Source organism: Phoca vitulina, unplaced genomic scaffold, assembly GCF_004348235.1.
Source record: "Phoca vitulina isolate PV1807 unplaced genomic scaffold, GSC_HSeal_1.0 scaffold68, whole genome shotgun sequence".
NCBI classification, from domain to species: Eukaryota; Metazoa; Chordata; class Mammalia; order Carnivora; family Phocidae; genus Phoca; species Phoca vitulina.
Window position 1 is genome coordinate 4,333,303 of NW_022589771.1, and position 12,947 is coordinate 4,346,249.

Below are 12,947 nucleotides of genomic sequence, written 5' to 3' on the forward strand. Positions count from 1 at the left end.
AAAAAAATTAAAAAAAAAAAAGCAGATAGTAAATAAAGCTTAATCAATAACAAGTATCAGCAGCGATGAGTTTGGTAGCCCAGGAATTATAACTGAGATTCAGAACAGCTTCCTTCTTGCTGTCTCTCCAGGGCCACTACGGCATCCACAGAGAAGAACAAACCTGATATTCTGGTGTAGGAACTAAGCCCCACACTATTTAACTTAGGGTTGCTCAACCTCTGCAAGACTGACATTTTGGACCAGATAATTATTTATCACAGTGGGGGAGGGGTGCCCTTCCTGAGCTTTGTGGGACATTGAGCAACATCCATGGCCTCCAGGGCCAGTGGCATCCCCTCCCCCAAGAGAACTGTGACAACTGAAAATGTCTCCAGATATGGCCCATTGTCACCTGGCGGGGGGGCGGTGAAATTGCCCCTGGTTAGAACCACTGATTTCACGGAAGGCCACAATTTGTCAAGATCATACTCCTTTTCAAAATGATCAAATCATAAAAGGGCAGGGGGGAGAGGGAGGCTTTTATTTCCATCTGCCTAAAATAATAGCTCCACGGAGTTTACCTCCTGTCTCGTGGCTCTGTTTAGAGCTTCCCAAGAACCCAGAATGCCCATGCCTGGATCCTCTAGAAGAATATTTAAATACCAGCCTACCCCCATGCAAAGATCTCTGGACTTGCATGGGCACCCCTGAGTGGGTCACCCACAGGCTGAAAGGACCCTGTCCCTTGCTTCTAGACTTCAGCTAAGGGATCACTGCAGGTGCCTCCAACCTGCCCATGTGAGAGAAACCCCCTGCAAAATCAGTAAAAGCCAGCAGAGGCTCTGGACCCTGGGGCAATATGGCTCTCTTCCCATAATCTCATGTGTGCACAGAGATTCAGATATTTGCTTCAGTTTCCAAGGAGAGAGAGGAAGGTGAAAATAATGACAAGGGACTAAGCCGAAAGCCTCTCTGGTCCCTGCAAATCCATCTCCACTGCAGGGGGCTCCCTGCCCGGCCCTAAGCAGCTGGGCCATTAGACATCCCGGCCCTAATGATGCTCATGCTTGCAGAGGGAGGCAGATACTAGGAACCGAAGGGGAAAACACTCCACACTTACTACAGCATGTAATAAATATTTTCTACGGGTTAAGGTGATTTACTCTAATAATAAATCTGAGTCACACAACCTCTCATTTGTATTTCTTCTAGGGAAAGTGTTTAACCATTTACAATGACTCGTGAGTCTCTTGCAGGTCATTAAACTTGATGATGGAAATATTTATGCCCTTCCCACGGGGGAGAGATCAAAAGAGAGTGACCTGCGCCGGTACAAAATTTTAAAGAGAACAGTCCGTACAAACTGCGGCGGTTTTGAGAACTCCAGATCAGAGAGGGACTAGGAGCTATTTTAGACGAGATCTTCTTCTGCGAACTCCCTCGGCAGAGCTGCTGACTTCCTAGCACAATGCCCCCCTTTTAAGGGAACGTAGGAGTAGGAGCCTATTGTTGCAAAGAAACGGGGTCTCCCCTAATTCCTGTAGTTCTGAGTAAGCAGAAATCACATTTCTTCAGCCTGTGATGTCTTTCATACCATTTTCTTCTAAAGCTAAATATCAAAACAGCCGCTCTAAAAAGATAATCTCTGCAGTGAATCACAATAAAATCGCCAAAGCATTATAACATCAAACTTGTTTAAGATGCCTAGGAGGGAAAGTTATTTTTAATATTATCTAAAATAAGATCTCAGGACACAAAAGGATATTTTTTAAGGCTCTGAATTTAGGCCTCTCTCCAGCACACATTCAAGTCTATTTTAGTTCAAAAATCAAGGACACGGTGTTTTGAAAGGATTATTCTGCCACTAGTAATTGTCCTCAATTTTATCATACATGTGACAAGGTCTAAAAATGCATATATGTCCTGATGCGCCATTTTCTCTTTTTGTGACAACTTGGCATGACAGCGCATGCTTCATATGATAAATACGGCCAATTTGGGGTCATCTGCCTCAAAGAAGGAGGCAGAGGCCAAGAAAACCCAAAAGAGCAAATGATCCCCAAGTGGTTTTATCTGACTTTGGAAGGAGCTTGAGCACCGATATTTGAATGAAGGCATATGTCATATTCCCAGGTTGGCACCAAAGCAAAACTTCAAGCTGCAAACAGATCCATTTTCCTGTCCTGTCTCAATCTGCCCTAGCTCATCTCTCAAGACTGCTCAGTACAATCACCCACTCGATTTCACACTATTGGCTTCCTGCTTGGAGCAATGGGACTACATGTAGGTTTCAAAGGGTTTCTCTGCTAGGACTCCAACTGCTAGCAAGGAAGGGGTCAATGTGAGGAAAAAAAAGGGAACCAGGTCCAAAAGCAAAGCACATGCTAGCAATAAGCCAGAACATCCAAGAAACTCTGACAATAAGAAAAAATGGCATGCATATACATGCACACACACACACACACACATATATATATATGTTTAGATGCAAATGATTCCCAAGCTACTAGCAGCCAAATTAGAAGTGCCCTGATGGGGTCACACCTCTCCCTATTCAGGGTCTTCCCTGTTTCCAGCTTTTACCACCATCTCTCCCCCAACCTGCCCAAATTGATACAATAGTCAATGACTACCTAGCCTCACATATGTTAATCCCTGCCAATAAATCATTACTCAATACAGAGTTCACCAAGAATTGAAGTCCACTTTAAACTTCACTGGGTTGGCTTTCTAGCCAGTGTCTGGCCCTCTACGTCCAGCAGGGGCCAGGAAGCCCCTTTCCAAGTGTGTGTGTTTCCAGAGGTGGCTTATGGGCCACCTGGATCAGAAAAATAAGGCCGTTTCCTAAACCATGCATCCCCCAGAGCTGCAGAACCAGACTTTCTGGTGGTCAGAGCTGGGAAATATATAAACTATTAGCTGAGTCTTCTGCACGAAGTTGGGGGCCTATGGGGGTGGGGAAAATGATGGCAAAGGTACACGTTGGAAGGAGACCTGAGGAACTTTTTCCAGCTATAGCCCATTCCCAAAATGGTGCCGGCCTTAGAATCTCCAATACGAGACTCTTGAGGGGAACAACTCTCCAGGAAATTTCCTTAGCTCCTTCTTCCCTGCCCCAGCCCATATGGGCATTGAGGACCAGTGGCCTTGATCCATAGCTGAGAAGGTCCAGACGGAGGCACATTACTAGAACAGGGCCCACAGTGGAGGCAGCCTGCCTCCTCCTTCCTCCCGTCTGTTCCTGTTACCCTGACATGGGGGCTGGGGCAGCCCCTTTCTCCATATTTTTGGTCTTCCCGTAACCTTTACTCCCACTGCCTCCAAGCACCCGATGCCACCAAAGCCCACAGCATATTGTCCTACTCCCATCATCAGCGATGGGGCAAAAGAGAGAATGAGGGGTCTCTTGTGACCATAAATAACAAGGGGGGTGGTTGGGGCTGGTGACATGAGATGCCACAAGACACAGACGAACCACTGATCAAAGGAATTGCCCAAGACAAATACCAATATCACGTGTAGGTCAAAATTTTTCCTCCCAGCTTTCTATGTAAATATCCATCAGGTCTATTGTAAAACGGTAGCCACCAAAGATTTAACAGGTATTGATTTGGCGAGTCATAATACACACGTATCTGGTAATTAACCATCCCACTTGCTTTCTACACTCATGTCAAGGTACCACACAGGAACTGCTAACTTAGGTTTCACCAACCTAAATAATTTATGAAAGAATAATTCTTTTCCTTAGAGAGCATTTCACATTTGGTATGCATTTCTTGCTCACTGGCCACCAGATAGGCAAGTGACTACCCTTTGCAGGAACTGCAATGACCAGCTCCAGGATGGGTGACAAATTACCCATGGAGCCCCGTCTACGGTATCAAGTTGCCCAAGCTGGAGTCGGGGTCTTCAGCTCACCCCTGAAGTCTCCCATGTAATACTACAAAGCATTGTTATTTCTACCCGGGCAGCTACAAATCAGTTATTAAAAATGCTCTACAGCCAATATTAAGAAATAAACACTGTAATTAAGCAGGCTGGGATTTGGGGTTTCTGGTGTCCTGTGGGAACCCAAGATCAAATCAGGCCACAGTGGAGAGAAGAGATGAATCTCGGGTCTCTCTAATGAGAAAATATATTTACTCAAAAGTTTCCACAGCATAACTCAGGTCCTTTATGTAGGAAAAAAAGGGGGAATAAAATTTAAAAACACACAGAACTGCAATGGTTCTAATTATCTTCAGACTTTGTTTCTGTCTTAGGACATAATCACAGAAATCTTGCCATCACCCCGAAGTTCAATCAGTGAGTGAGGAACCAGAGATTTCATGAGGAATGTCAATGTTTTACTCAATATTAGGAAAAGGCGTGAATGGTGAGGGTCTCCACTGCCGTCGGCCATTTCACACAGCCCGGCTCCTCAGCGTGTGGCGCAGGCCACCTCGGCAAGCATCCTGCCTCCTGGGGGTTCTAGTCCCAGCTGAACGTGATCCTCATGGAGGTCCCCTGAGGATGCAGAGGGCACCTGGGGACCCTGAGGTCATCACGATCTGCACTGAGAGTGTTATCACCACTGTAGCTTTTGCAGAAATATCCAGTAATTTGAGAGTTCAGGTATCTAGAAAAAAGAACTCTAAACTTTCACTGTATTTGTGCACAGCAGACAATAAGAATTGTTTAAATTCTGTGTAAAATGAAGCTTAAAACTATTTCCTGGTTCCTCATTTCAATATTAAAAGAGGCAAGGCTCGGGACACCTGGATGGCTCAGTCACTTAAGCGTTCAGGTCATGATCCCAGGGTCCTGGGATCGAATCCCACATCGGGCTTCTTGCTCAGTGGGGAGACTGCTTCGACCTCTGCCTACCACTTCCCTTGCTTGTGCTCTCTCTCTTTCTGATAAATAAATAAATAAAATCTTTAAAAGACATAATAAAAGAGGCAAGGCTCACATCAGTCAAAATCAGTAATTAAAATAGTTCACATCTCCTTCTACCACCTCAGCAAAAATGCACATTCCACAGTCTGGAGAGGTTGGCCACAAAATGGCCCATTTTACAGATGCTTCTTCACAAGACAAAAGACAAATGCTTTTCAGAGCGTCCGCGCTCAGGGGTAGGTCAGGATGTGGCTTTTGTTCACATCTCCCACCTGTAAACCAGCAGTATTTCCATACAAATTCAAACGTTCTACTCTTAGTAGAAAATAAGGCCCACTTGAGACTAGTAAAACCAAAGTGTTACAAGGAACAGATGCAGTGTTAGGAAGGAAGACGTGTTCATTGTTAAGAGCAGGTGTGTTCTCTTTTCTTTGTCCGGTAACATTTATGTCAATCAAGCAGCTTGTGGTGACTTGGCCTGCCCATCTGGCCTGCCCATTTAGGAGAGCGGATAGAACAAGTTAAATCTCCAGACTTGAGTCGCCGATTAACGTGGAGGAAGCTGTGATCATCACAAGAGCCTAAATTTGAACCCTTCTCTCAGTAATCACTCTGGTACAAACGTGCCCGCGGATTCGGCGGTCCTACTTTCTGTGGCTGACCTGCAAAAGAGGCGATGCGCACTGCCCAGCGAGGATCTGTGCCCACGCAGCACGCTCCACACTCTCCCTGCACTCCCCTCTTCAGACCTACCCAGGCCCAGTTTCCAACAATATACACACTGGCTCCCCACCCCACCTCCGAGTCAGACACAGACTTAAACCCAGGGAGCGTTTCTAGAACAATCTGCAGTGTCCAAAGTGATTTCTCAGGACCTCAGCAAGGGCTGGCATGCCTTTTTTGCCTCCTGCAAAAATTCTCTATGGTGCCGGGAAGTTAGGGGAAGCCGGCATTCAGTATGGAGGTGATCTCTCGCATTTTCCATTCTTTCTTTCACTGTCTCAACCACTGCATTTAAAAACGGTGTTCTATAAATAGGACTGCTTGCTCACTCTTAAATCTTACTCACTGTTGTCTGCGTAAAAATAACTTAAATAGGGATGCGGGCAAGATTTATTAATCTCTGTCATGCTGTCTCTCTGTGCAGGAGCCCCTTCCTTCCTCTTATCTCGACAAATATCTCATCAACCCCATTCCTACCGTCTCGGCTAAACCAGGATATATATTTACATATTTCCAGGGAGCTTAAAGACCAAAAATTCACCCAGCCAAATGACTTTTTTTTAAAATACCATAATCATTGATCAACACAGAACAAATACAGATCACCAAGTATCAAAAGATAGTAAATAATGTAAATTATGACACCTAATCTGATAAGTCGAAATTTCAGTAATGAATAAAACTTACTCCTTTCATGTTACTTTGATGAAGGAACTAACTTTTACATTTGGTTCTGCGCAAAACGAGCAAAAAGAGAGAACGCTGAGAAACTCATAAATCAATGGGATACTTAAGAAAAAAAAATAGTAATGTGATTTTTTTTAAGACAATTAAGGCCTAAGAAACCGAGCTTTGTTTTGATGTCCCTGGTGGCTCTTTGATGAAGAAATGGATTCCCAAGAATCCCAAGGGAAACCTCTGTGTCGATTTCATGTTTCTGACTGGTTTTCAGAATGCAGCAGGGCGGTAAACATTGTATAGGATTTCTGAATCGTGCACTTAGCTGCATATACTTGAGAACAAGGGGGTTGGTGTATTTATGGACTTACTTTCTGTGACATTTGACCCAATCCACATCAGGAAGAGCACCTAAAGCAACTGCATCACCATAATGTTCCTGTGATGGGGACCCAGCGCTGATTCCAAATGTGAATCCATTTTGGAAAAGACAGAAAAATGCCCCAGGAGCATTTCTAGCAAATAAACGCTTCTAAAGCCCTCAGGTCCTTGGCAGGAGCCAAGGAATCCACACAGTTGCTTATGTTCCTTTCTCACCATGGTTCGAGACTGGGGCCCAGAAGGAGCAAAGGAAAGGTGAAGTGGGGGCGGGAGAGAGGTGGGAGAGAGGAGGGGAAGGTGAGGAAGGGAGGAGGGCTCTGTCCGTCATCTGTCCCTTCGTTCACTCAGTCTGCCAACACCCATCTCCACCTACTCCATGCATGCGCTCTGCACAGTGGATCTAAACTGTGGACCTTACCTTCTAGAGAGGGGGACAGTCACTAGCCAAATAAGCACCAAAGAAATAAACAGCTATGGACTGCCCTAGACACTGTCGAGAGCATGGCCAAGGTCCTATGAAAGAGGATAATGCAGGGACCTAATCTGGGGTCTCTGAATCCAGCCCTGCCCAGCATCCTGACCAGAAGCTATCCAACCTCTGAGCCAGACACCAGTCATCTATCTGCCCCGTGGTACTTCCCTCCTGCCCCCTTGGTGGATGGTGTCACCTGCAGAAGGCATCCTGTGGCCTGCACCCTGCGAATCCAGAACTGGGTGCGTGTCGGGCTCCTGGAATCTTCCATTCCCACCGTGTTATCTTAACCCATAAATTCAGGGAGGGAAATGCAACTTTGAATTTTCTCCTATCTTCCACACATTAAAAAGAACACAAATGTGGGGGGGGGGGAGGGACATAGAAGATGGGAATTTCTGTGCCCAGTTCTCTGGGAGGTGAAGAGTTAACACGGGCCCAGGTGAACAGGTGCTGCCCAATTTGCCTGGGGGAGCGGGGAGGGGGCTCCTGGCCACAGAGCCCTGCGTGGCAGCGAGACAGACGGACTGCAGAGGCTCGGGAGCGGCAGCATCACCCCTGTCACCATCAGCAGGAGGAGAAGCAAGCAGCGCCTCCTGGAATGACATTGGAAGGTCAGCCAATCAGGCGCGGGGCTGCTCCTGGAGCTGCCACCTCCAAGAGGAGACGCACACGCCTGGGCCCGGCTCCCCCGCCAGTTTGGAAGGGGCTATGCAAATGCAACCTTCCTTTCTATGCACCTTCTAGGTTTCAAAACAGTGCTGCCAACGGGGTCCTCCTTTGTAAAATCGGAAACAAAGACGCCCGGACGCTGCCTCCCCGGCACGGCTTCGCGCTGCTCCTGGACAAGTGCACCGAGCCACGGGCCCTGGGGCTGGAGAGATCGCGGGGAGGAGAGCCTCCGAGCCCCGATCGCCGCACACAGCAGTGCTGCCCCGGAGGCGGCGGGTCTGCCGGCTCTGCTGAGGAAGGCTGGCTGCACCAGTCTTGTGAGGTTTGCCGCCCACTAGTGTCCTACGGCAGGGACACAATTGACATGCAGGTAGCAGCCCCTCTCCGTCTCCTAGGCCGGCCGGCCCTCGGCCACCAAGAGCCAGCGTGCACTTCCGCCCAGCAGCCAAGAAAATGCCCAGACGCGGCCGTCTGCACGAGAACGCCCCGGGGCCCTGCCTGCTTTCCCGGCTGCACCCAACACATGGGCAAACCAAGAAAATGCTACTGGACGCCCTGCCTAAGCGAACCCTGAACGAATCGTCTCCACCGCCTGTCAGTTGCTGAGGAGGCAGTTCACAGTCTCACCCCGACAATCCAGCTAATTTTGTGAAATTTGGATGCCGTCGATTTTGTAAATGCATCCACTGAGAAATGCATCCTTTAATTTTTCAAACATAAATATCTAGTCTCCTGCAGTGTTCATAGGTCTCTCCTTAGAAAATGACCTTCTCCATCTCTCTCTCTCTCTCTTTCTCTCTCCCTCTTCTTTCTCTCTCTTTCCTCTCTTAGCCCAAAATTTTAGATCAAGTTTCAATGCACACTGCATGAGTCCCGTCAGGAAATCCTCATTGCCTCTCATCTCAGACGCATCAATGATGAAACACTTTGATAGCTACGTGGAGGTCCAGGAATTAGGGATTTAGATTGGCAATTTTTTTTGGTCAAAATTATTTCCCCTACCAGCATGCTGTATGTTGTCCCCGTTCTGCCCAGTGGGTCCCTGATTGCCCGAGGCAGCAGTGAGCTGTGATCATGCTAAAGTGGCATCCAGGAGGGAGTCAAGAAGTAGAGAAGGATGGGTTGGCATTTATTAAAGGTCTGCGTGGCATTTTGTTTTCCTACAGAGGGCATCTGGCAGGAGCACACAGCTTAAGGGACCTAGAAATTTCAGGTGAGCTCTGAAATTCTGAGATAGAATTTGAATCTGCTTAATAAAAACACGGGAGGGTGGTGAGGGCAGGAGGCCCTGAAATTATTCACCTAATGACACTGTTTACTTGCGTGTATTTACATGAATAAAATAAAAGTCATTTTCAAAGCCCTCAAGGCGCATTTGTACAAAGGTCTACTCCTAAATTTAAATTAAAATGTCCAGTTTGCAGTATGTAATATCCTGTCAAGATGAACTGGTGAGGCCCGCAAGGGGCTGACACCCCACCTCCACTCTGATGAATACCTGTCTCTCTTCCACCCCCCCACCTTCTCTAATCTCCACGCGCTTCTTGAAAACAGCAAAAGCAGCAAACGTCAAGAGTCCGTGGGTCAAGAAAAGACGTCAGGGACACGTGTGTACATCCAAAGAGACGCAGAGATACTGGCAAAAATGTATTCTATGTAATAAATATGCTTATTGTTCCTCAGTCTGCTTATCCAGAGGCCTGTCTATGCTTTTAACAAGAATCTTACACTAGAATGTGCTCAGTGGGGTTAAAACCACAAGAAATTGTGCTTAAACACAATGCAGCATGATCCTGTCCTAAAGGGACATCCAGGGACGTGTGTGTGGATGTGTGTCTGCACATTCATGGACCCCGATTCCTTGCACTATAACCGAAGGTCTCCCGTGAGTATTTCCAGAACACTGCAGAACAAGTTGACTGCTTTAAACATGATGACAGCACCTGATCAGGTGAGGTAATTCATTCAAGGGTTTAACCCATGAAGGGACTGCTCACTCACTTCTGTCACCCAAAACCCTGTCTGCAGCCTGTCCAGCAACCATGCTTTTATTAAGCAATAAATGTACATCCCATTACATCAGTAGGAAAAATGCTGTTGCCTACTGTGAAAATGCAGATGCCCAAGGGGGGTTCTTATTTTGTTAGCACCCCCCAAAATATCAAACCGCATAACCTGTTACAAACAGATTTCTTTAAAATCATGTCAGACATTTTGCTGTTTGAGGCCTAGCGGTAATCAGCTTAAGTATTAGAATTCATAGATCTTTTATCACACACATTCAGGAATTTTTCAAAATTAAGGTAGACTAAACTACGATAGTTGTTGAAAAAATTTTTTTCTTTTTTTTTTTTTTCCAAGTCTCATTCAGATAGGTAAGAACCATCTGATTTCACATTTTTGAATGTGGTCCTATGAACAGACAGCATTCCAAATTGGACCCTTAGTCTATTTTCACCTGACCATATATTTTATGATCCTTTGCACGGGAGGCATTGAATATCATTCATTGAGAAACTCTTTAAAGCTGATTCCCCGCCCCCTACCCCAAAATGAAAGAGCCCAGAGCTCTACAGTCGGGCCTTTCTTTTTTTAATTTTTTTTAATGCTTGGTCATATAAAGAGAGGGCCATTTTTATATACGAGAGTTCCATAGCCTTCTGATAGATAGCATCAGGCCACATAATACAGCCACGTAAAATATTCATTTGCATGTGCAGCCTTGTATTATGACCTCTACCTGTGTTCATTACAGTCCTAATAATGGTAATTATCAATCAACTTTAAAGGTCTTGAAAAAGATGTAAGAAGATAATGCTCAAAAAAAAAAAAGAGAGAGAGAGAATGCTCATACATATGCACATAGTCTTTGCATATATTTTCCATGTAGAATATTTGAGGTTTTACACAATTTTCTCACTCTCTATGATTCTCTTGTGATTCTTTTAGTATGAAAATTAATTTTTTAAAAAGTCACACACACTCTCAGCATCCTTGTATCAGAGACGGTACCAGAAATTCTTCCATACTATTTTTGTCACCTCTAACCATGAAACTGTAAAGTGAGAACTGATTGACTGGCACTCAGTCTTCTGTCATCCTGAAACACATACTTCCCACCAGGATGGAGATTTCACTTCCTCCTATGATCCTGGTCTTTCCGAGGAGTCCAGAGATGTACGCCCTGACAGGTGAGACAGGCCGTCAAGGCTTGGAGACACGGGAGAGACGTATGTGATTTTTACGTTTTCTCTGAGTTTACATGAGCAGAGCAGCAGAAAGGGCCGACCTTCCTGAGGCATCACCACACATTAGCTACAGCAGATCTCTCCCCCCAAGGTAAATTCCCACGAGGCTGCAGAAGAGGTAGAGTGCCCTCTGGGAAAGATGGGGTCATGTCAGAACTTGTTGCGAATCTCTCCGGCTGGGAAACCTCCAAATGAAAGTTTGAACACTTTGCTTTAGGTTATATTACAGAGCAAAGCATCATTTCCATGTTAATTTCAGGAGCGCCTTCTTTCAGCTCCATCTTTTCTTAGTCATCTTTTTTTTTTTAATTTTACAAAGTTTATACGTTTCCTCTGGCCTGTCAGTGAGATGATTCTTAGGATGCTATCTAGATAGGCAAAAAAAAAAACATGCACCCCTATGCAGCTAACACTCAGAGCTTCCCTGTGCATCTTCCAAGAAAATCTCAGAGCCTCCCCTTGGCTTCTGGCATTTTCTCACCAGGGTGAGATTTCCTCCCTCTCACCCCCACCCCCACGAGCTCTCTCTCTCCCTCTCTCCTGGATAGGGGATTCTGCTTAATGGTTTAATTTTAACTGTCAGCAAGTCATACGTTTTATGCAGATTTGTGCTCCAAAATTTGAAATGGGAATTTAAGCTGTAGCTAGCTATTCCCAGGCAATGCTAAATGATGACAATTCCCCCCCCCCCGTTCCCAAATGAGAGGAAGCCATTCATACATGTAAGTTCATATTTACGCAGTGACAGGCAACCTAAGGTGCAATCACACTTACTAATTGGGTCTGACTCAGGCAAGAGCAATAGCTTTCCAAATCCCCAGGAAGAAAGCATTTTAAAATGTAATACTGATGGGCGTGAGGAAAGGAATTCTATTTACGATATTCACTGATGTCATTTGTACAACTGTACAGGTGTTTTTAAAAATTTGTCAACATCTCAGATGATGTCATGCTTATGAGTGCATATTTTTACATAAATGACGGTGAGGAATATGTAGTACCCTGGAGGTTGGGGGAGGAAGGGGGGGAAGGACAGATCTTTCTTAAAGGCTTCATTGCTGCCGGGGATGAATTGTAGCAGATTTAAAGCACATCTTTTAAAAGCTCAAAAAGCTTTGAATGTGAAAGCAAGTGTTCTTAATTGACCCTCCACCTGCCCACACTTGGAATGTCATATCCCTTTGAGGTTATAATGTGTCAAAGTGGTGATCTTCCCGGTCTCTCCTCCTCTCGCCAAACCTGGTTTATTCTGAATGAGGTAGCTATCTAGTACCGGAGTTAGCTCGGAGCCGTCACTTTGCTAGGTAAGCTCCTTTAAATGATTACAGAGCAATTCTTCCCCCCCCCGGCCTCTCTACATTGCCTCCTCTCCTCCCCAAAGAAATAAATATAATATTTTGTAAAAAGAGAAACGCATGACAATTTAAGCACAGATTGGGGGAGAAGAAGGGAAAGACTTCACCCATGCATCCAATGCCCCCATACTCCGGTCCATACAAGCAATGAAATTCACCCCAAACCGAAAGGCTCACCATTCGCGAAGCTCTGGAACAAGGAGAGAGCCAGTATCCACATGCCCCTGCTGCTCCCCGGCCTCCCGCGAGCGACGCGCCGGCCTCGCCCCCCGCGCTCCGCCCGGCTCCGCTCGCTCGCCACCTGCCCGGGGGCCGCCGCCCGCCCGCCGCCGCCGCTGCTGCCGAGCCGCCCGGGCACGCGGCGCGGCCGGGCTCCGGGGCGAGGGCTGCGCTCGCCGCGCGCTGCGCTCCTGCACACCTGCTCCCGGGCGCCGCGCCCAACGCTGCGGCCAGAGCGGGCCGGCGGGGCTGCAGCCCAGGTGCGCCGTCAGCTCAGGGGGCCGCCGGCAGGTCGGCAGGTGGAGAGAGCCGCAGACGCGGGCGTGAGCTCATCCC

General features: G+C 46.6%; 1 protein-coding gene across 2 annotated transcripts in view; it reads right to left on the reverse strand.

The window, feature by feature from the left end:
• Window positions 1–12,676, reverse strand: part of DSCAM (DS cell adhesion molecule) — a 791,005-nt gene extending 778,329 nt beyond the window's left edge. For both annotated transcript variants that reach the window (XM_032392604.1, XM_032392602.1), the window contains exon 1: window positions 12,570–12,676. In XM_032392604.1, the coding sequence (XP_032248495.1) occupies window positions 12,570–12,612 (43 nt within the window). In that variant the 5' untranslated portion in view covers window positions 12,613–12,676. The remainder of the gene's footprint in view (window positions 1–12,569) is intronic.
• Window positions 12,677–12,947: the final 271 nt, after the last annotated feature.